Source organism: Oncorhynchus masou, chromosome 28 (assembly GCF_036934945.1).
Source record: "Oncorhynchus masou masou isolate Uvic2021 chromosome 28, UVic_Omas_1.1, whole genome shotgun sequence".
Lineage (NCBI taxonomy): Eukaryota > Metazoa > Chordata > Actinopteri > Salmoniformes > Salmonidae > Oncorhynchus > Oncorhynchus masou.
The window spans coordinates 12,160,710-12,184,919 of record NC_088239.1 but is presented as its reverse complement, the minus strand read 5'-3'; the positions used below and the strand labels follow the sequence as shown (position 1 = coordinate 12,184,919).

The following is a 24,210-nucleotide window of genomic DNA, read 5'->3' as shown; positions in this document are numbered from 1 at the left end:
ATATACTGTTTACAGGAAACTCAATAAATCCTTAGATGAAGCTGCGTTTAAAAAGGAATGGGGTGGTGAAATCATTTTCTGTCATGGACAAAGGAACTCAAAGGGTGTGATGATATTAAGTAACAAAAAATTAGATCTGGATGTGCAAATAATCAGGAATGATTCACAAGGAAGGTGGATCTTTTTGAATATGAAAGTGGACGAAGAAGAGCATTGGCTCATTAATCTATATTGTCCAAATCAGCATGATCCACACTTCTTCGAAAACATTTATACCAATTTATTGAACTTACAGGCAACAAATGATCTAATCATTATGGTAGGAGACTATAACACAGTGTTAAGTACCTCAATGGACCTTAAAGGTAATCACTCTACAAACTATCATCACGTGCCCTTAAGGAAATCACAAATATTATGGACACATTAGAAATAGTGGATATTTGGAGACTAAAAAACCCCGACCCGGTGAGATATACATGGAGGACACTTAATCAAGCTAGTCGTCTTGACTACTTTCTTGTCTCTTTCAAAGGTTAAAAAAGTTAATAGGAGAGAGACAGAATGCGATCGGATCATCATCTAATTGGTATTCACATAACTCTTATAGATTTTCCACCTGGACGGAGATATTGGACATTTAATCAAAGTTTACTGGAGAACAACTTATTTTGAACTAAGACAAAATAACAAATAACTGAATTTTTCCAGTATAATATAGGTTCAGAAAACCCCCCTATTGCTTGGGATACCTTTAAAATGTACCTTCAGGGGTCATTCAATTCAATATTCATCAATAATAAAAAAGCAGTTTCTGGCTAAAGAGACAAGACTAACAAGGGAAATCCATGAACTAATAGTACAGGTAGATAGCAATAAAAACGATACTATAGAGATACAAAATAAGTTAGAGGAAAAACAAAAAGAACTGGTGGAACTTATTCAAGAACGATCGAATGAAATATAATACAAAAATAAAGCAAACTGGATGGAATATGGAGAAAAATGCACAAAATTCTAAGCTAATTATTTTAGACAGATGTTCTTTTCCATCTCATCCTCTCCCACTGAATGAAGAGTACGGTAAGGAATTCTTTCCAAATAATAAAAAAAATTAAAATTAACAAAATATACAGAAAGATCAGTGTGAAGGCCAAATTACAGAGGAAGAACTTTGAGGCTATTAAATCCTTTCAGTCTAGAAAAACCCCAGGGCTTGATGGCATACCGGTAGAGGTTTATCAAGTATTCTTTGATATACTAAAAGCTCCATTATTAGATTGTTTTAACTACTCCTATAGAAATGGTAGTCTGTTAGGTACTCAGCAGGAAGGTCTAATTTCTCTATTATTAAAACAAGACCAAGATGGCAAATATAAAGACCCAGTCCAAAAAACTGGAGGCCCCTTATACTTCAATGTGGTGATGCAAAAATACTAGCAAAATGCATAGCACTCAGAATTAAAAGGGTTTTTACCAGGTATTGTTCATCCTGATCAGACGTTTTTTTTTTACATGGACATAATATACGACAACTACTAGAAATAATAGAACATCATGAAACATAAGAAGCCAGGAATGGTATTTATAGCAGACTTTGAAAAGGCTTTTCATAATGTAATACTGGATTTTATTTATAAATGCCTGGATTTTTTCAATTTCGGTAATTCTCTAATAAAATGGGTCAAATGTATAGCACAGGTGTAAAATAGTAAATAACAGCTACTTCTCAGAGAGTTTTGAATTGTCAAGAGGAGTTAAACAAGGGTGTCCACTGTCACCATATCTATTCGTTATGGCCATGAAAATGCTAGCTATTAACCTCTTGATGCTAACCTCTTCATTTTTGGATAAAAAGACGTGCCGTTTTAAGCGCAATATTTTGTCACAAAAAGATGCTCGACTATGCATATAATTGATAGCTTTGGAAAGAAAACACTCTGACGTTTCCAGAACTGCAAAGATATTGTCTGTGATTGCCCCAGAACAGATGCTACAGGCAAAACCAAGATAAAAATTCAACCAGGAAATGAGCAGGATTTTTGAGGCTCTGTTTTTCATTGCCTACTTATATGGCTGTGAATGCGCAAGGAATGAGCCTGCCCGATCTATCGTTTCCTCAAGGTGTCTACAGCATTGTGACGTATTTGTAGGCATATCATTGGAAGATTGACCATAAGAGACTACATTTGCCAGGTGTCTGCCCGGTGTCCTCCGTCGAAATTGGTGCATCATCTTTCAACTGCACTTCTTTTTCCAAGCGATTCACCGGAGAAAGGAGACGAACGATATATCAATGAAGAGATATGTGAAAAACACATTGAGGATTGATTCTGAACAGCGTTTGCCGTGTTTCAGTCGATATTATGGAGTTAATTGGGAAAACAGTTCACCGTTTTGATGACTGAATTTTCGTTTTCTTTTTGGTACCCAAACGTGATGTACAAAACGGAGCGATTTCTCCTACACAAAGAATCTTTCAGGAAAAACTGAACATTTGCTATGTAACTGAGAGTCTCCTCATTGAAAACATCCGAAGTTCTTCACAGGTAAATGATTTTTATTTGAATCCTTTTCTGGTTTTTGTGCCAATGTTGCCCGCTAAATGCTACGCTAAATGCTACGCTAGCTATCAATACTCTTACACAAATGCTTGTTTTGCTATGGTTCAAAAGCATATTTTGAAAATCTGAGATGACAGTGTTGTTAAGAAAAGGCTAAGCTTGAGAGCTAGAACATTCATTTCATTTCATTTGCGATTTTCATAAATAGTCAACGTTACGTTATGCTAATGAGCTTGAGGCTATAACTGGATACAGGTTTTTTTCATAGCCAAACGTGAACAAAACGGAGCGATTTGTCCTACACAAATAATAATTTTTTGAAAAACTGAACATTTGCTATCTAACTGAGAGTCTCCTCATTGAAAACATCTGAAGTTCTTCAAAGGTAAATGATTTTATTTGAATGATTTTCTTGTTTTTGTGAAATTGTTGCTGGCTGAATTCTAGGCTTATAGCTATGCTAGCTATCAATACTCTTACACAAATGCTTGTTTAGCTATGGTTGAAAAGCATATTTTGAAAATCTGAGATGACAGTGTTGTTAACAAAAGTCTAAGCTTGAGAGCAAATATATTTATTTAATTTCATTTGCGATTTTCATGAATAGTTAACGTTGCGTTATGCTAATGAGCTTGAGGCTATAAATAGAATCCCGGATCCGGGATTGCTCGACGCAAGAAGTTAAAATCAGATCAAATAACAACATTAGAGGATTAGAAATACAAGGCTTAAAAACAAAGGTGTCCATGTATGCCGATGACTCAAGTTTTATGTTAAGTCCGCAAGCTAGATAACTTTCATGTACTCTCTGGACTAAAATCTAATTATGATAACTGTACAATATTATATATTGGATCCTGAAAAAAAATACAACTTTTACATTACCTTGCAGCTAACCTATAAAATGGGCTGATGGTGAAGTAGGAGAGAAAGAGAGAGAAAAGGAGGAAGGAGTAGATACCTGTTCCCAGCATTGTGGTAGGAGTTCAGCCTCAACTCTGGTAGGACCAACATGTCTGGCAAAGGCCACACAACCTGTTAGGATCATCCGCCTATAGACATACAAACACAACCTGTTAAGATTACCTACCTATAGACACAACCTGTTAGGATCACCTACCTATAGACACAACCTGTTAGGATCATCTACCTATAGACACAACCTGTTAGGATCATCTACCTATAGACACACAGACACAACCTGTAGTTAATAAACACACACACACCATCAAGACCATATATGATCATCAGTCTAGAAACACAGAGATAACAGCTAGGTATAAAAACCGACACCTCTGTTCGTCGTCAGGTCTCTTGATGAGGTTGAAGAGGATGTGAAGGAGCTGGTCTCTCTCTTTAGGCTCTGGGTGGAGACATGCCGTACACAGGATAAGAGGAATCAACTCCTAGAGAGAGAGGGGGATGGAGAGAGAGAGAGAGAGGGGGATGGAGAGCGAGAAAGAGAGGGGGATGGAGAGAGAGCGAGGGATGGAGAGAGAGAGCGAGGGATGGAGAGAGAGAGATTGAGAGAGAGGGATGGAGGGAGAAAGAGGGATGGAGGGAGAGAGAGAGAGGGATGGAGGGAGAGAGAGAGGGATGGAGAGAGAGAGAGGGATGGAGAGAGAGAGAGGGATGGAGAGAGAGAGAGGGATGGAGAGAGAAAGAGGGATGGAGAGAGAAAGAGGGATGGAGAGAGAGAGAGAGGGATGGAGAGAGAGAGAAAGAGAGGGGCATGGATAGAGATCAGCTTGGAGTTGTGGCTCTTTGGTTTAAGCAGAGGGTGGGGCAGTCAAACAGCACAGAAAGGGTTTGCAGGCCAGGGGTGGGTGTGGGGGCAAAGGTTAAGAGAGAGGGAGTTAACAACAACACTGTAATCCTCAACAGAAACAGAACGATGGTCAAATGAACTGGAAAAGATGTGCAGTTTTTATGTACATCCATGTATCAATGTCTCATGGTTTTATAATATGAATGACTGGTACCCCTTGGTTTAGACCAAGTTACTACTGAACAGTAAAGGTCGTGTGAAGTTCATAGGAGAACCAGCCTGGAGAGAGAGAGAACAAAAACTAAAGCATAGTTCCAGGATGGGACGGGCAGATGGTCAAACTGTGGTTAGCTCTACTTTCCTACAGGATACACTGTTAAAAACAAAGTTCAAAATATATTTTCTTTTTTGAAACCAGCAGGGTTTTCCAGCAAGGTTTCATATTTTCCTGCTGAGGGTTGGCAGAACAACAAAATAAAACTAAAGACGGCCTATAGTGAGAGGGGCTGGGGGATGGAGGGGGAGACCTGAAATGATTCCTCAGCATACGCTGGATGTCTGTAGATGCTGAGTACAACTGTCATTCATTCAAATACATATATGATGTGCTTCACACTCAACACAAGCCCCAGAGACAGATTAACAACTGTTGTGATGTGTGTTCACCAACTGTTAGAAAAAAATTCAAATTCGAATTTGAGCGAGACAGTTAACCCCACAACAACTTCTCCCTGGACGACGATTAAGGCAGCCGGGGGGCCCCCCCCCCACCCACAGACACATTTTGGTTAAATGCATTCAGTTGTGCAACTGACTAGATATCCCTTTCCCTACTTCAACCTTGTTCTATTCCAGAACCAGTGAACCCTATATGACATTGTTCTATTCCAGAACCAGTGAACCCTATATGACATTGTTCTATTCCAGAACCAGTGAACCCTATATGACATTGTTCTATTCCAGAACCAGTGAACCCTATATGACATTGTTCTATTCCAGAACCAGTGAACCCTATATGACATTGTTCTATTCCAGAACCAGTGAACCCTATATGACATTGTTCTATTCCAGAACCAGTGAACCCTATATGACATTGTTCTATTCCAGAACCAGTGAAGTCAACCCTATATTTAAACCAGGGGTGGCCAACTAGGACCTATTGCAGAGTGACACCATGGTAACATATTTAAACCAGGGGTGGCCAACTACAACCTATTGCAGAGTGACAACATGGTAACATATTTAAACCAGGGGTGGCCAACTACAACCTATTGCAGAGTGACACCATGGTAACTGTTACGTTCCCCAGTTTATGTGTTGTAGTTTGTGTATTTGCATGTGCTTATTTTAGGAAATGGCTTCCTGAAATCCCTCAAGCAGCTGATTGGTCGACTCCATGGCTAATTGGAGAGTTGACCCCACCCCCTCGTCAAGACGCAGCTGTCTCCAATTACCCATTCATTCTGAAGCTATATAAATGCCAGTGTTCTGTTTAGGAGAGAGATTTTGCTGGGCTGAGAGTTGGTATGTTTTGTGAGTTTGTTGCTCAGATAGAGCTTATTTGATGTCCTTTGTTTCTTAGTTTGTTTGTGAAATTGTTTAATATTCTGTTTCATTTGTTCCCAGGGGGGAAGGGGAAGGCACCTAGGGAGTGCTTAGGCAAGAGGCCATTGGGCATACATATACCCGTAGCATATTCGCTGTCTAGGCACACTAGGTAAGACCTGGGCGGACAACCCCCTTGTATTTTGGTTAGGGCACCAGGTGGCGCTAAATTAGGTAAGTAGTGGGTAGGCAGGTAAGATAGGAGAGGGGGGGCTTTGAGATTTACTTTCTTTGCTTTGGTTCCGTCCAGACCCTTTTCCCCATATTACCGTGTGAAGGAATAAAGTCCTGGTAAACAGTACCACATTCTGCCTGTTGTCATTCATTCTTGCACCTACAGTCCATACCTTTTTCACTTCACGGAGAGTTTAGTTGTAGCAGGGTGTTGCGTTCCCTCTTCATAGAGGCGTGCGTAACAGTAACATATTTAAACCAGGGGTGGCCAACTACAACCTATTGCAGAGTGACACCATGGTAACATATTTAAACCAGGGGTGGCCAACTACGACCTATTGCAGAGTGACACCATGGTAACATATTTAAACCAGGGGTGGCCAACTACGACCTATTGCAGAGTGACACCATGGTAACATATTTAAACCAGGGGTGGCCAACTACGACCTGTTGCAGAGTGACACCATGTTCAGTGCAAATTAAGTCATTTTAGACTTGAGATGCATCCCAGTCACTTTAATGTTTACATTACTGATATCACATCTACAGCGAGGAGAACAAGTATTTGATAACCTGCAAAATCGGCAGTGTTTCCTACTTACAAAGCATGTAGAGGTCTGCAATTTTTATCATAGGTACACTTCAACTGTGAGAGACGGAATCTAAAACAAAAATCCAGAAAATCACATTGTATGATTTAAGTAATTCATTTGCATTTTATTGCATGACATCAGAAAAATAAATCAGAAAAGCAGAACTTAATATTTGGTACAGAAACCTCTATTTTTGTCTCATCAGACATGACCTTCACCCATTCCTCCTCTGGATCATCCAGATGGTCAGATGGACATGCGCTGCCTTGAGCAGGGGACCTTGCGTGCGCTGCAGGATGTTTTTCTTTGAGACTGTGGTCCCAGCTTCAGGTCATTGACCAGGTCCTGCCGTGTAGTTCTGGGCTGATCCCTCACCTTCCTCATGATCATTGATGCACCACCAGGTGAGATCTTGCATGGAGCCCCAGACCGAGGGTGATTGACCGTCATCTTGAACTTCTTCCATTTTCTAATAATTGTTGTTGCCTTCTCACCAAGCTGATTGCCTATTGTCCTGTAGCCCATCCAAACCTTGTGCAGGTCTACAATTTTATCCCTGACGTTCTTACACACTCTCTGGTCTTGGCCATTGTGGAGAGGTTGGAGTCTGTTTGAGTGTGTGGACAGGTGTCTTTTATACAGGTATAGAGTTCAAACAGGTGCAGTTAATACAGGTAATGAGTGGAGTACAGGAGGGCTTCTTAAAGAAAAACTAACAGGTCTGTGTGAGCCGGAATTATTACTGGTTGGTAGGTGATCAAATACTTATGTCATGCAAAGGGTATATAACAAAGTATTGAGATAAACTTTTGTTATTGACCAAATACTTATTTTCCACCATAATTTGCAAATAAATTCATTTAAAAAATCCTACAATGTGATTTTCTGGATTTTTTTCCCTCATTTTGTCTGTCATAGTTGAAGTGTACCTATGATGAAAATTACAGGTCTCTCTCATATTTTTAAGTGGGAGAACTTGCACAATTGGTGGCTGACAGTCAAAGTCAAATGTCTTTTGTTCCTAGTCACATGTCCATGGTGTGGAGAGTGTAGAACTTAAAAGGTGTGTCTTTGAGCTGGCAGTGGGAGGCCTACAAACAGTAGGAGCACAAAGGTGTGTGTGTTGATTCTGGCTGTCTAACGGACACAGAACAAAGTCCCCTGCCACCGAGGCAGAACAATCTCTTTTCTTCATCTGGTTTTTCATACATTTTTGGTGGGAAGCCAGATTCTTCATAACTGTCAGTAGATCATTTAAACAATAACTGTGATATGCAAATCACATGGACTGTGTGGTGAGCCCACCTGACTCCACCAACCACTCCTCTGCACACACCACACTGTCACACACAAACACACCACACTGTCACACACAAACACACCACAGTGTCACACACAAACCCACCATAGTGTCACACACAAACCCACCAGTGTCACACACAAACCCACAATAGTGTCACACACAAACCCACACACCACAATCCCATAGATGAGGTCGAACCATAGCGGACTTCAACAAGCAATAGACTAAAGGTGTCTACGTGCTCCCAGTCGAAACGGTTTGGTAGAGTTTGTGCGTACAGTTGAAGTCGGAAGTTTACATACACCTTAGCCAAATACATTTAAACTGAGTTTTTCCACAATCCCTGACATTTAATCCTCGTAAAAATTCCCTGTCTTAGGTCAGTTAGGACCACCGCTTTATTTTAAGAATGTGAAATGTCAGAATAATAGTAGAGAGAATGATTTCAGCTTTCATTTCTTTCATCACATTCCCAGTGGGTCAGAAGTCTACATACTCCATTAGTATTTGGTAGCATTGCCTTTATACATTTGTTTAACTTGGGTCAAACGTTTCAGGTAGCTTTCAACAAGTTTCCCAAAATAAGTTGGGTGAATATTGGCCCATTCCTCTTGACAGAGCTGGTGTAACTGAGTCTGGTTTGTAGGCCTCCTTGCTCGCACATGCTTTTTCAGTTCTGCCCACAAGTTTTCTATAGGGTTGAGGTCAGGACTTTGTGATGGCCACCCCAATACCTTGACTTAGTTGTCCTTAAACCATTTTGTCACAACTTTGGAAGTATGCTTGGGGTCAATGTACATTTGGAAGACCCAATTTGCGACCAACATTTAACTTCCTGACTGATGTCTTAAGATGTTGCTTCAATATATCTACATAATTTTCCTCCCTCATTATGCCATCTATTTGTGAAGTGCACCAGTCCCTCCTGCAGCAAAGCAACCCCACAACATGATGCTGCCACCCCCGTGGTTCACGGTTGGGATGGTGTTCTTCGGCTTGCAAGCCTTCCCCTTTTTCCTCCAAAGATAATGATGGTCACTATGGTCAATCAGTTTCATCAGACCAGAGGACATTTCTCCAAAAAGTATAATCTTGGTCCCCATGTGCAGTTGCAAACCGTAGTCTGGCATTTTTATGGCGGTTTTGGAGCAGTGGCTTCTTCCTTGCTGAGTGGCCTTTCAGGTTATGTCGATATAGGACTCGTTTTACTGTGGATATAGATACTTTTGTACCTGTTTACACCAGTATCTTCACAAGGTCCTTTGCTGTTGTTCTGGGATTGATTTACACTTTTCGCACCAAAATACATTCATCTCTAGGAGCCAGAACGTGTCTCCTTCCTGAGTGGTATGACAGCTGCGTGGTCCCATGGTGTTTATACTTGCATACTATTGTTTGTACAGATGAACGTGGTACCTTCAGGTGTTTGGAAATTGCTCCCAAGGATGAACCAGACTTGTGGAGGTCTACAATTTTTTTCTGACGTCTTGACTGATTTCTTTTGATTTTCCGATGTCAAGCAAAGAGGCACTGAGTTTGAAGGTTGGCCTTGAAATACATCCACAGGTACACCTCCAATTGACTCAAATTACGTCAATTAGCCTATCAGTAGCTTCTAAAGCCATGACATAATTTTCTGGAATTTTCCAAGCTTTTTAAAGGCACAGTCAACTTAGTGTATGTAAACTTATGACCCACTGGAATTGTGATACAGTGAATTATAAGTGAAATAATCTGTCTGTAAACAATAGTTGGAAAAATGACTTGTGTCATGTACAAAGTTGATGTCCTGACCAACTTGCCAAAACTACAGTTTGTTAACAAGAAATGTGTGGAGTTGTTGAAAAACTAGTTTTAATGACTCCAACTTAAGTGTATGTAAACTTCAGACTTCAACTGTATATTATGATGACATTTTGTGAGGGTTTTGTTGGTTTTGGACATCGGTGGGTTTTTTGGGCTGTTCTGACACATACATTTTTTTCTGGATGCAAGCTCAAGTTCAGAGCCGAAGTCCACGTTCATTCGTCAGTGATTGGTCAACAGTAGGGATTCTTCAATAAAGTATTTGTTGTCTTTCCACAAGGAGCGACTCATTTTCATGCACATTTTTTTTCTTTGAGAAATACTGCACCAAACACCTTAGTGAGATGGAAAATTACACAACTAAGATCTCCTCTGCAAAAAACATCCAAATGAATGACAACTCCAGAAATCTATCTTAGATTAATTCTGACTATTTTAAGGAAGTGTATACTGGCTACTGCACATCAAGATGGACAAACAGCTTTTTCAGTGGTGGAAGTTGGAGTCTTGTTTTAAAGTGTAATGCCGTTGATTGTTGATGTCATGGAACATGGGGCTGACATCCAGTATACTACCTTTTCTTACCTCAACATAGTGTGAAATACACATACAAACAGTAGCCTAAATGTAGGATCATGCGGGAGATTCTGGATCTATCCCCTACAGGCATTACAATGGCGTTCTCATTGTTTTGGTCGAGTTCGATTGATCCCTTTACCGCATATATACACAAGCAATCTTAATTATTGAAACTAGCCATTACCCCTAACGGCAGGTAGCCTAGTGGTCAGAGCGTTGGACTAGTAACCGAAAGGTCGAATCCCCGACCTGACAAGGTAAAAATCTGTCATTCTGCCCTGAACAAGGCAGTTAACCCACTGTTCCTAGGCCGTCATTGTAAATAAGAATTGGTTCTTAACTTAACTAGTTAAACATAAGCTTTTTCATACATTATCAAAATACTAGCATGGCTTTGTCCTGCTTGACTTTCAGATGAGACTGATGTGTGTTTGTAGCCAGTGGTGTGGGCCTGTGTTACACCTGGATGTGAGGTCAGGTGAGGTCATGCAAATGTGGGCGTGTCCAACTCACCTGGCACAGGTGTGCAACCATTCTCTAGGAGCAGAGAGGCATGCACAGAGCGAGACAATGAGCGAGAGTGAAAGAAAGACAAAAGAGAAAGCAAGAGGACAAAAAAGTGGAAGAGAGGGGTAAGGAGAGATGAGAATTTGTGAAAAACAGTGGAGACAGATGTTGAATTCAAAACTAAAGACAGAAAGAAGCCCGTGTTGATGGGAGGATGGGGGAGGAGGGGGGAGATGAGAGGGAGGTACCTCTCGTTTGGCCAGGAGGACATTGGGGACGATGTGAGGGAGACAGCGACCCAACATTAGCATCACACTCTCCTGATTGTCTGCTATCCTCGACACCTAAGAGGGGGAAGAGAAGGCTAATATTAAAGAGCGAAATACACATTTTGATATTTCACTGCTCTGAGGACTACATAGTTCAATGGTTTCAATAGTAATATAATATACTCTTAAACATAGAAAGCTGACATGATGGTCATGTGACTGATTAGGGGTGACCTCTGACCTCTGCCCCCAGACGACTGTCAGCTGACATCTTACAAAAGGACAACAGGGCCTGCTGGAATGCTGGTGACAACTTCCTGTCAATAAACACAAGGCGAAAAGACGAGTGCAATCAAGCTCATTCCAGTCAAGAGAAATAGAGTGAGTGTTTATTAAAGGCCACGAGCTCCATCTACAGGTCACACTGAGAAACTACACTATGTCTTCAGACTAACCTGTTGGGCTGGTCAAACACCACCGTCCCTCTGCACTTCAGCTTGGCATGGGGTTGTGTAGAGGTGTGTGTAGGGGAACTGACGGTCTGAGTGGGGGGGTTGCTCTCAGTGTGGGGCTTGTCAGGTTCTGAGGCTCTCCTGTGGTACTGACCGTTGTCCAGGGGGGACCGGGGAGGGGGAGGTGTGGATGAGGAGGAGAGGGAGTTGAGATGTGAGCCCTGGTCAGGAGGAGTGGGGGACACAGTCCTTCTCAGGCTTTGGATCTCACTGGAGGAGAGAGAAAATAAATCAGAATAGCTGTAAAGTTGTAAGGATTGGACAGAGCACTGACTGAATAGGCCCTGGGTAGACAGAGTGCTGATTGCTGAAATGACAGTTCAAAGTTCAAGGGATAAAGGTCACATGCTGTGGCAGTGACATTTTCAAATCTAGCATCTGTGACCACATAGGGTGGAGTGTAGAGCCCATCCTCTCTCAACACACACCTCTGTAGTTTCTTGATCTGGTCAGCCAGACACTGTTTTTCCTCGTTCAGTAGACTGATCTGATACTCAAACTCCTCAACCATCTCAGTGTGCTGCTGAAAGAGAGACAGAGAAGAGGATTTGAGTAAACATTGTGAATGGAGAGAAGGTGTGTAGACTAAATCAGTCTGAGTGGATTGTTTAGAGCTCTCTCTCTCTCTCTCGCTCGCTCTCCTACCTGCTGCAAGAGATCAGGTTTATGGACAATGTAGTTCCCAGTGAGCTCGCTTGCCTCCACCCCCACGGATACATCTACTGTATCCCGCGGCGACGGAAGGGCGGAGCCACAGTTCCTGTAGATCTGTAATAGATCAGGAGGCTTCGGAATGTTCAGGCCCACGTCGTCCCACAACTCAAAGTCCTGAACGACCGTACAAGATGGGATGATATAAGGCTCTATACAGTATATAAACATAAAGCACATTAAATGCTTGAGCGACAAATCAAACATTACCTGGTCATCGTTTTCATCAGAGAATGTGATGGCCGACAGTTTATACTCATTCTTTAATAAATATTCATTCACAAGAAAATTTAAGGCTCGCTTCTCCAGTGGGCGGATGGGTTCCTAAGAGTATAGAGACAGATGAAACATCAATCAACTCGAAAAGTCGTGTTTTTCAACAAACTGTAATTTTGAAGAAACATCGCTGCAGTGGTACTCCACAACTGCACTTCATACAGTGACTAACAACGTGTAGGAGAGAGTCCGGCCTACCTGAATCTCAGGATTTGATTTGTAGTTCTTGTTTCTCTCCTGAGTGTCGCTCTCTAGAAAGACAAAGCAACAGAACAGATGAACCCTTCCATCCCAGTGAAAGAGGGGAGGAGCTAGAGAGAAGCTCCATAAAAAAGGGAGAGAAGCTCCATAAAAAGGGAGAGAAGCTCCATAAAAGGGAGAGAAGCTCCATAAAAAGGGAGAGGTGGAGAGAAGCCCCGTTAAAAGGGAGAGGTGGAGAGAAGCCCCGTTAAAAGGGAGAGGTGATGAGAAGCCCCGTTAAAAGGGAGAGGTGGAGAGAAGCCCCGTTAAAAGGGAGAGGTGGAGAGAAGCCCCGTTAAAAGGGAGAGGTGGAGAGAAGCTCCATAAAAAAGGGAGAGGTGGAGAGAAGCCCCGTTAAAAGGGAGAGGTGGAGAGAAGCCCCGTTAAAAGGGAGAGGTGGAGAGAAGCCCCGTTAAAAGGGAGAGGTGGAGAGAAGCTCCATAAAAAAGGGAGAGGTGGAGAGAAGCCCCGTTAAAAGGGAGAGGTGGAGAGAAGCTCCATAAAAAGGGAGAGGTGGAGAGAAGCCCCGTTAAAAGGGAGAGGTGGAGAGAAGCCCCGTTAAAAGGGAGAGGTGGAGAGAAGCCCGTTAAAAGGGAGAGGTGGAGAGAAGCCCCGTTAAAAGGGAGAGGTGGAGAGAAGCCCCGTTAAAAGGGAGAGGTGGAGAGAAGCCCCGTTAAAAGGGAGAGGTGGAGAGAAGCTCCATAAAAAGGGAGAGGTGGAGAGAAGCCCCGTTAAAAGGGAGAGGTGGAGAGAAGCCCCGTTAAAAGGGAGAGGTGGAGAGAAGCCCCGTTAAAAGGGAGAGGTGGAGAGAAGCTCCATAAAAAAGGGAGAGGTGGAGAGAAGCTCCATAAAAAAGGGAGAGGTGGAGAGAAGCTCCATAAAAAGGGAGAGGTGGAGAGAAGCTCCATAAAAAGGGAGAGGTGGAGAGAAGCCCCGTTAAAAGGGAGAGGTGGAGAGAAGCTCCATAAAAAAGGGAGAGGTGGAGAGAAGCTCCATAAAAAAGGGAGAGGTGGAGAGAAGCTCCATAAAAAAGGGAGAGGTGGAGAGAAGCTCCATAAAAAGGGAGAGGTGGAGAGAAGCTCCATAAAAAGGGAGAGGTGGAGAGAAGCTCCATAAAAAGGGAGAGGTGGAGAGAAGCCCCGTTAAAAGGGAGAGGTGGAGAGAAGCCCTGTTAAAAGGGAGAGGTGGAGAGAAGCCCCGTTAAAAGGGAGAGGTGGAGAGAAGCCCCGTTAAAAGGGAGAGATGGAGAGAGGGATGACATGAAGGAGTAGAAGTGTTAAGTACGCCACCTGCTGCCTGAGTCAAGTTGGCGCGCAGAGCCTGAATGGTCTCCTTGGCTTTCCGTAGCTCAAACTCCAGCACTGGACAGGAAGTGACATCACAACACACAGGAAGGAAATGCATCCAACCAAGGAGAAGGAACAAACAAACAAAAAAAAAATGACCAAAAGAACAGCATGTATTGTAAGAAGCTGAGGCAAAAAATAAAAACAGAAGACAAACTATGGGGTCTAATGAACGCATGCAGCAGAGGATCCTGGGATAGCTGACTAACGGAGAGTCCTTCAATCTATATGAGTGTCTAAGGCTGCATTCCAATCGTCTATTGTAAAGTGGCTGTTCCACTGGATGTCAGAAGGTGAATTCACCAATTTGTAAGTCGCTCTGGATAAGAGCGTCTGCTAAATGACTTAAATGTAAATGTAAATGTCTAGTGGCCTCGTCTCCTTTACTTCATCTGCACTGATCTGAATACACAGGACAGGTGAAAGCAACATGGAGGACACCTTCTGGGAATCTGCTTTCACCTATCGTGAGACAGGGAGAGGAAACCACTCTATTGGGATGCAGACTATAGAATATGCTAATAGCTGTCTGACTAGGGATTTTACAATCAATAGATTAAAAAAAGTGAGTTTGGAGTGGCGCTTCTAGCATTGTGGTTGGTCAAACAATTAGTGTTTTAATAGGATATAATATTAGGCCTATGCATGGGAGTGGATACGATAGCCGCTAATTACCCTATGCATTAACAATACTTACAGGAGAAAAATACATGTCTATGAATTGTAATTACATACGCTACATTGAGAGGCGTCTAAAACCTCAAGTCATTTCCCAGTTCAAGTTTGTCTTTCAACAGGAAGAAATCCAGACGAGAGGAAGAGAAGCAATGGAGACCAGAGTGGACATGTTGCATGGCTGTGCACCAAAGATCTACCGCTTCAGTAGGTCAAGTCTGTCCCAGTTCAACAGGAAGCGGTCCAGACACATTTTCCCACTGCTGATCAAGAGCGCACAGGATGCAACAAAACGGAAACAAAATGAAGAACAAAAGTGAAGAAGTAAAAAATAAAAACTAAGCTAAGAAATAAGAAAGCAGAGAGCTGCTAGCCTAGAGGAGTGTTGTCCAGTATTGGAGCCACTGGGATGGGATCACAACAGCCAAAACACCCAGAGTCAGACAGCTGGGGGAGACATGTTGGGACGAGGGATGAAGAAGGTGGCTTAGGGAGGAGATGCCGAGCCACAGGGAGGAAGGGATGGAGTAAGGGCAGGGGTGGAGGAGTAGAGGGTATGTGGTTGTGAAGAAGGGACCACAGGGAGGGAGGGCAGGGGTGGAGGAGTAGAGGGTATGTGGTTGTGAAGAAGGGACCACAGGGAGGGAGGGCAGGGGTGGAGGAGTAGAGGGTATGTGGTTGTGAAGAAGGGACCACAGGGAGGGAGGGCAGGGGTGGAGGAGTAGAGGGTATGTGGTTGTGAAGAAGGGACCACAGGGAGGGAGGGCAGGGGTGGAGGAGTAGAGGGTATGTGGTTGTGAAGAAGGGACCACTGGGAGGGAGGGCAGGGGTGGAGGAGTAGAGGGTATGTGGTTGTGAAGAAGGGACCACAGGGAGGGAGGGCAGGGGTGGAGGAGTAGAGGGTATGTGGTTATGAAGAAGGGACCACAGGGAGGGAGGGCAGGGGTGGAGGAGTAGAGGGTATGTGGTTGTGAAGAAGGGACCACAGGGAGGGAGGGCAGGGGTGGAGGAGTAGAGGGTATGTGGTTGTGAAGAAGGGACCACAGGGAGGGAGGGCAGGGGTGGAGGAGTAGAGGGTATGTGGTTGTGAAGAAGGGACCACAGGGAGGGAGGGCAGGGGTGGAGGAGTAGAGGGTATGTGGTTGTGAAGAAGGGACCACTGGGAGGGAGGGCAGGGGTGGAGGAGTAGAGGGTATGTGGTTGTGAAGAAGGGACCACTGGGAGGGAGGGCAGGGGTGGAGGAGTAGAGGGTATGTGGTTGTGAAGAAGGGACCACAGGGAGGGAGGGCAGGGGTGGAGGAGTAGAGGGTATGTGGTTGTGAAGAAGGGACCACAGGGAGGGAGGGCAGGGGTGGAGGAGTAGAGGGTATGTGGTTGTGAAGAAGGGACCACAGGGAGGGAGGGCAGGGGTGGAGGAGTAGAGGGTATGTGGTTGTGAAGAAGGGACCACAGGGAGGGAGGGCAGGGGTGGAGGAGTAGAGGGTATGTGGTTGTGAAGAAGGGACCACAGGGAGGGAGGGCAGGGGTGGAGGAGTAGAGGGTATGTGGTTGTGAAGAAGGGACCACAGGGAGGGAGGGCAGGGGTGGAGGAGTAGAGGGTATGTGGTTGTGAAGAAGGGACCACAGGCTTGCTCTGCTGCATGGTTCCTGGAGAATCCTCCAGACCTCTCATCTTACAAAGCTAAAGGGTTGGAATTGACATTTGGCATTTTGCCATTCAGAAAAGGAAAGATAACAGGCCAATTATAAGTCACATAAAGAGATGAGTTTAGATGTGGAGCTCATGGTCCTGTTATCAGCCACATATAAACAATAAGACCGAACAAATTCTGAAGAAAGAAAATCCCAATAGTACTTTGCATTTTATTCACAGTACTGGTCTCTAGTCGTCATATATGTTCTGAGGTGAGGAGAACAAACACTAGAATAGGCTAGGCTATATCAGCCTACACCATAACACAGGTCTGTGTAGTGGACAGACACATTGCTCCTCTACTAGTCAGTTCATCCTCTCTGCTCGTATTCAGTTCATCCTCTCTGCTCTTTAACGTATTCAGTTCATCCTCTCTGACCTTTAACCTATTCAGAGAAGATTAGCTGGTGGGGGTCGTGAGAAAAGCTCAGGAAAAAAAGTGTGAATTTTACAACATCCAGTGACATCGACAGCTCCTGTGAGAGAAAATAACACGGTGTCAATTACATTTGAAGAACATGGAGGTAAATCTCTCTAACGCTGTAGCCTCACTAGACAGGCCCATGGATGGCTATGTAGGTTACTAACACGGATATGTGAATGGGTAGGTAAATCTGGAATGGAGCCATAGTGACGTCATCCTCAGTGAGCTCTACTGGGCTGGTGTGGCCTTATGACGCCACATCATACAGGGCTGGAGTACTACCGTGACGCCACATCATACAGGGCGGTAGTACTACCGTGACGCCATACAGGGCTGGAGTACTACCGTGACGCCACATCATACAGGGCTGGAGAACTACCGTGACGCCACATCATACAGGGCTGGAGAACTACCGTGACGCCACATCAAACAGGGCTGGAGTACTACCGTGACGCCACATCATACAGGGCTGGAGTACTACCGTGACGCCACATCATACAGGGCTGGAGTACTACCGTGACGCCACATCATACAGGGCTGTAGTGATACCGTGACGCCACATCATACAGGGCTGGAGTACTACCGTGACGCCATACAGGGCTGGAGTACTACCGTGACGCCACATCATACAGGGCTGGAGAACTACCGTGACGCCACATCATACAGGGCTGGAGAACTACCGTGACGCCACATCATACAGGGCTGGAGAACTACCGTGACGCCACATCATACAGGGCTGGAGAACTACCGTGACGCCACATCATACAGGGCTGTAGTACTACCGTGACGCCACATCATACAGGGCTGGAGAACTACCGTGACGCCACATCATACAGGGCTGGAGTACTACCGTGACGCCACATCATACAGGGCTGGAGAACTACCGTGACGCCACATCATACAGGGCTGGAGTACTACCGTGACGCCACATCATACAGGGCTGTAGTACTACCGTGACGCCACATCATACAGGGCTGGAGTACTACCGTGACGCCACATCATACAGGGCTGGAGTACTACCGTGACGCCACATCATACAGGGCTGGAGTACTACCGTGACGCCACATCATACAGGGCTGGAGTACTACCGTGACCCCACATCATACAGGGCTGTAGTGATACCGTGACGCCACATCATACAGGGCTGGAGAACTACCGTGACGCCACATCATACAGGGCTGTAGTACTACCGTGACGCCACATCATACAGGGCTGGAGTACTACCGTGACGCCACATCATACAGGGCTGTAGTGATACCGTGACGCCACATCATACAGGGCTGGAGAACTACCGTGACGCCACATCATACAGGGCTGGAGTACTACCGTGACGCCACATCATACAGGGCTGTAGTACTACCGTGACGCCACATCATACAGGGCTGGAGTGATACCGTGACGCCACATCATACAGGGCTGTAGTGATACCGTGACGCCACATCATACAGGGCTGTAGTGATACCGTGACGCCATACAGGGCTGTAGTGATACCGTGACGCCATACAGGGCTGTAGTGATACCGTGACGCCATACAGGGCTGTAGTGATACCGTGACGCCATACAGGGCTGTAGTGATACCGTGACGCCATACAGGGCTGTAGTGATACCGTGACACCATACTGGGCTGTAGTGATACCGTGACACCATACAGGGCTGTAGTGATACCGTGACACCATACAGGGCTGTAGTGATACCGTGACATCATACAGGGCTGTAGTGATACCGTGACACCATACAGGGCTGTAGTTATACCGTGACATCATACAGGGCTCTAGTGATACCGTGACACCATACAGGGCTGTAGTGATACCGTGACATCATACAGGGCTGTAGTTATACCGTGACATCATAAAGGGCAAGGAAAGGTCCAGTATACTCTGTCTGTATTTCTATCCCTTCCCCTGCTCTTTTCTGTCTGTTGTCTGTTTTGTCTCTCCTTCTTCATGTCCGTCTCTCGATCTCTGCCCAGTCAGGACAGGCACAGCTCATCTTACCTGCCACCCTCTCGTCCGACTCCCGGTTCCCGTCGTCAGAGTAACGGGCGAAGTCCAGAGAGTCCAACGTGCTGATGCTGCCCGCTCGGTCTGGCAGGAGAAAGGCACAGAAAGCAATCAAATCATTCAGCCCATTCATATAGTGATCATTACAGTATTCACCACATCACCCTGGCTTTAAACAACAGCTTGGGAGAAATCACAACAGACAACATAACACTATATGTGGAGAGTGGACAGGAGAGGACATGGTGGTAGACAACACCCAAACCGGTTTGTTTTCTGGGTTATACATCATTCTGAGGGGTTTCCTACCAAGCAGGTTTGAGGAGTTAGCGAGGTACAGTGGGGCAAAACAATATTTAAAATCAGCCACCAATTGTGCAAGTTCTCCCACTTAAAAAGATGAGAGAGGCCTGTAATTTTCATCATAGGTACAATTCAACTATGACAGACAAGATGAGAGAAAACAAAAAATCCAGAAAATCACATTGTAGGATTTTTAATGAATTTATTTGCAAATTATGGTGGAAAATAAGCATTTGGTCAATAACAAAAGTTTCTCAATACTTTGTTATATACCCTTTGTTGGCAATGACCGAGGTCAAACGTTTTCTGTAACTCTTCACAAGGTTTTCACACACTGTTGCTGGTATTTTGGCCCATTCCTCCATGCAGATCTCCTTTAGAGCAGTGATGTTTGGGGCTGTTGCTGGGCAACACAGACTTTCAACTCCTTCCAGATTTTCAACCCCATAGAAAATCTTTGGAGACGAGCTAGGCCACTCCAGGACCTTGAAATGCTTATTTGTGTCAAGAAGCAGTGCGGCTTGGCAGGGTCGTGTTTCGGAGGACGTATGGCTCTAGACCTTCGCCACTCCAGAGTCCGTTAGGAGTTGCAGTGATGGGACAAGACTACCAATTGGATATCACAAAAATTGGTAGAAAAGCGGGGTTCAAAAAAATATAATAAAAAATACACATTAGTGAATGCACATTAGTGAATACACAGACATAGTAAAATGTATAGATTTGCAAGAATATTTCCTTTAAAACCGCTTAATTTTCTTTGCACCTCAAGACAAAAAATTACAGGAAATAAGCGTTAAACCTGAAAAAGCGGCAATAGTACCATTTGTCCATTTTGAGACGCCGTAGCCAGTATACACTTCCTCAAAATAGTCTGAATTAATCTAAGATAATTCAAGAACTCTGTCATTAATTTTGACATTTTTGTAGAGATCTTAGTGGCACAATTTTACATCTCACTATGATGTTTGGTGCAGTATTTCTCAAGTGAAAACATGTACATGAGGACCAGTCATTTCTCGTTGAATGACAACAGGCATTTCACGGAAGAATTCCTACTGTTGACCAATCGCCGACAAGGGGGGAGTAGACTTTGGCTACCGGCTTGCCTCGAGAGAAAAAAAGCCTTGCCGATGTCCAAAACGAACAACATCATCAAACCGGATGTGATGCCACAGTAATGAATGTGAGTCACACGGTCAGATCTGTGGCCACACAAAGCACACATACTCAGTCCTGTGACTGCCAAGGGAGGGTGTGTGAGAGTGTGTCACTGCCAACTTGTTTGGAACTCTTTTTGTGTGTGTGTGTGTGTGTGGGTGTGTGTGTGTGCGCGCTCAGGTCTGTGCCCATGGCTTATATTGTCCTCTCTTGTGTTTGAGAACAGACAGCCTGAGATTTCATATGGCCCCATCTTTCCAGTATGCTCCCTCCCAATCAATGAGCGCAGTACGTTGTGGGACGCTAATTGCAACAACATTCTCAGTGTCTATTTGGCTGGGGGGTGTTGAGGACACTCTGGTGCTTCAGACAGATCTCAGAATGTCTGGAATCTGTAGGGGATGACAGGATCTTTCACAAAGGAAAGGAGAGAGAGATCGTGAGAGAGGGGAGTGAGAGCGAGAGGCACAACAAGTGTCTGATTGTCATCCCCACAGTGACCATACGTACATATCCCAACCAGAAGCCATGGATTACAGGCAACATCCGCTCCGAGCCAAAGGCTAGATGCTCCTTATAGGACACATCACTGCACTCGATACTCTTCTGTAAACTGATCATTTCTGTATACACGTCACAAGACCCACTGGTTGTTGCTCATACAGTGCCTTGCGAAAGTATTCGCCCCCCTTGAACTTTGCGACCTTTTGCCACATTTCAGGCTTCAAACATAAAGATATAAAACTGTATTTTTTTGTGAAGAATCAACAACAAGTGGGACACAATCATGAAGTGGAACGCCCAATTTTTCAGTTTTTGATTTGTTAAAAAAGTTTGAAATATCCAATAAATGTCGTTCCACTTCATGATTGTGTCCCACTTGTTGTTGATTCTTCACAAAAAAATACAGTTTTATATCTTTATGTTTGAAGCCTGAAATGTGGCAAAAGGTCGCAAAGTTCAAGGGGGCCAAATACTTTCGCAAGGCACTGTATATAAAACCCTCTCAGGCCTCACTGTTAAAGATCCCCAAAGCACACACATCCATGGGTCGCTCGTCTTTTCAGTGCACTGCAGCTAGCGACTGGAACGAGCTGCAACAAACACTCAAACTGGACAGTTTTATCTCCATATCTTCATTCAAAGACCTTATCAGGGACACTCTTACTGACAGTTGTGGCTGCTTTGCGTAATGTATTGTTGTCTCTACCTTCTTGCCCTTTGTGCTGTTTTCTGTGCCCAACAATGTTTGTACACTTTTGTGCTGCTACCATGTTGTGCTGCTGCCATGTTGTTGTCATGTGTTGCTACCATGCTGTATTGTCATGTGTTACTGCCATGCTGTGTTATCGCCTTAGGTCTCTCGTTATGTAGTGTTGTCTCTGGTTGAGATTTGTCCTATATTTTTATTTGATTTATTATTAATCCTGCAGGAGGCCTTTTGCCTTTTGGTAGGTTGTCATTGTAAATAAGAATGTGTTAACTGACTAGTTAAATAAAGGTTAAATAAAAATATTAAATAAATAGAGCTGCCGCCTTAAAGGAGCGGGACACTTATAATACTGCTATGCTCTCAGACGATCCTTCAAACAGGAAAAGCACCAATACAGGACAAAGATGGAATCGTACCACACCGGCTGTGACGCTCGTCGGATGTGGCATGGCTTGAAAAATATTATTGACAAAAGGGAAGCACAGCCACAAGCTCCCAGTGACACGAGCCTACCAGACAGGCGTAATGCCTCTTATGCTCACGTCGAGCCAAGAAACACTGAAGCACGCATGAGAGCACCAGCTGTCCCAGACAACTGTGTGATCACGCTCTATGTAGCCGATGTGAGCAAAACCTTTAAAACAGGTCAACATTCACAAAGCCGCGGAGCCAGACGGATTACCAGGACGTGTACTCAAAGCATGACCGGACCAACTGGCTAGTGTCTTCACTGACATTTTCAACCTCTCCCTGACTGAGTCTGTAGTAGCAACATGTTTCAAACAGACCACCATAGTCCCTGTGCCCAAGAAAGCGAAAGTAACCTACCTAAATGATTACCATTCCGTAGCACTCCTGTCGGTAGCCATGAAGTGCTTTGAAAGGCTGGTAATGGCTCACATCAACACCATTATCCCAGTAACCCTTGACCCACTCAAATTTGCATACTGCCCAAACAGATCCACAGGTAATGCAATCTCTATTGCACTCCACACTGCCCTTTCCCACCTGGACAAAAGGAACACCTATGTGAGAATGCTATTCAGTGACTACAGCTCAGCATTCAACACCATAGTGCCCACAAAGATTATCACTAAGCTGAGCTTAAACACCTCCCTCTGCAACTGGATCCTTGACTTCCTGACAGGCTGCCCCCAGGTGGTAAGGTAAGGCAGCAACACATCTGCCACGCTGATCCTCAACACTGGGGCTCCTCAGGAGTGCATGCCCCTCCTGTACTCCCTGTTCACCCACAACTGCGTGGCCAAGCACAACTCCAACACCATCATTAAGTTTGCTGATGACAACAGTGGTAGGCCTGGTTACCGACAACGATGAGACAGCCTATTGGGAGGTCAGAGACCTGGCAGTGTGGTGCCAAGACAACAACCTCTCCCTCAATGTGAGAAAGACAAAGGAGATGATTGTGGACTACAGGAAAAGGAGAGCTGGATAGGCCCTCATTAACATCGACGGGACTGAAGTGGAGCAGGTTGAGAGTTAAGTTCCTTGGTGTCCACATCACCAACAAACTATCATGGTCCAAACACACCAAGACAGCTGTGAAGAGGGCAGGACAACACCTTTCCCTCCTCAGGAGACTGAAAAGATTTGGCATGGGTCCCCAGATCCTCAAAAAGTTCTACAGCTGTACCCTCGTGAGCATCCTGACTGGTTGCATCACTGCCTGGTAAGGCAACTGCCCGGCATCTGACAATAAGGCACTACAGAGGGTAGTGCGTAGGGCCCAGTACATCACTGGGGCCAAGTCTCCTGACATCCAGAACCTCTGTACCAGGCAGTGTCAGAGGAAGGCCCCAAAAAAATTGTCAAAAGACTTCAGTCATAGACTGTTCTCTCTGCTACCGCATGGGAAGCGTTACCAGAATGCCAAGTCTAGGACCAAAAGGTTCCTTAATTAAAACCTGTTAAGCCTACCCCCTACTTTTTCGAACATTCTGTTAAAAATCGCGCAACATTTCAGCGTCCTGCTACTCATGCCAGGAATATAGTGTATGCATATTATTAGTATGTGTGGATAGAAAACACTGACGTTTCTAAAACTGGTTAAATCACGGCTGTGACTTTTCATCGAAAAGTGCAAGAAAAACTGATCACTGAAAACTGGAAAAAGTATCAATGCGCCACTTGCATGTATTGTTTATGGGAAACCAAATTACATGGGGCTAAGATTGCAAGTCCTACAGCTTCCACATGATGTCGCCAGTCTTGTCAATTGCCTGGGCTTTGAAAAGTTGGTCAAACGAGTAAGAGAGAGCCCATTCCTTCCGGTCTCCGACAGGATGTTTTGGAGGAGAAATTTTCGACCACGAGTTCAAGACGTGGAGCTATTGAATACACATCGCCCCGTGATCAATTTGATAGATTATTAACGTTTACTAATACCTAAAGTTGGATTACAAAAGTATTTCGAAGTGTTTTGTGAAAGTTTATCGTCGACTTTTTTAATTGTAAAAAATTACGTTGC

The 24,210-nt window shown here is 44.5% G+C and overlaps 1 protein-coding gene across 1 annotated transcript in view; it reads right to left on the bottom strand.

Annotated features, from left to right (window-relative positions):
* The window catches only part of LOC135517162 (RAB11-binding protein RELCH homolog), a 74,240-nt gene that overhangs the window by 37,441 nt on the left and 12,589 nt on the right, over positions 1 to 24,210 (bottom strand). The window contains 12 exon segments of the mRNA XM_064941219.1: positions 3,526 to 3,616; positions 3,858 to 3,970; positions 10,906 to 10,929; positions 11,148 to 11,243; positions 11,410 to 11,485; positions 11,624 to 11,890; positions 12,109 to 12,203; positions 12,326 to 12,508; positions 12,602 to 12,715; positions 12,866 to 12,918; positions 14,197 to 14,268; positions 19,040 to 19,129. Of these exon segments, the coding sequence (XP_064797291.1) occupies positions 3,526 to 3,616; positions 3,858 to 3,970; positions 10,906 to 10,929; positions 11,148 to 11,243; positions 11,410 to 11,485; positions 11,624 to 11,890; positions 12,109 to 12,203; positions 12,326 to 12,508; positions 12,602 to 12,715; positions 12,866 to 12,918; positions 14,197 to 14,268; positions 19,040 to 19,129 (1,274 nt within the window).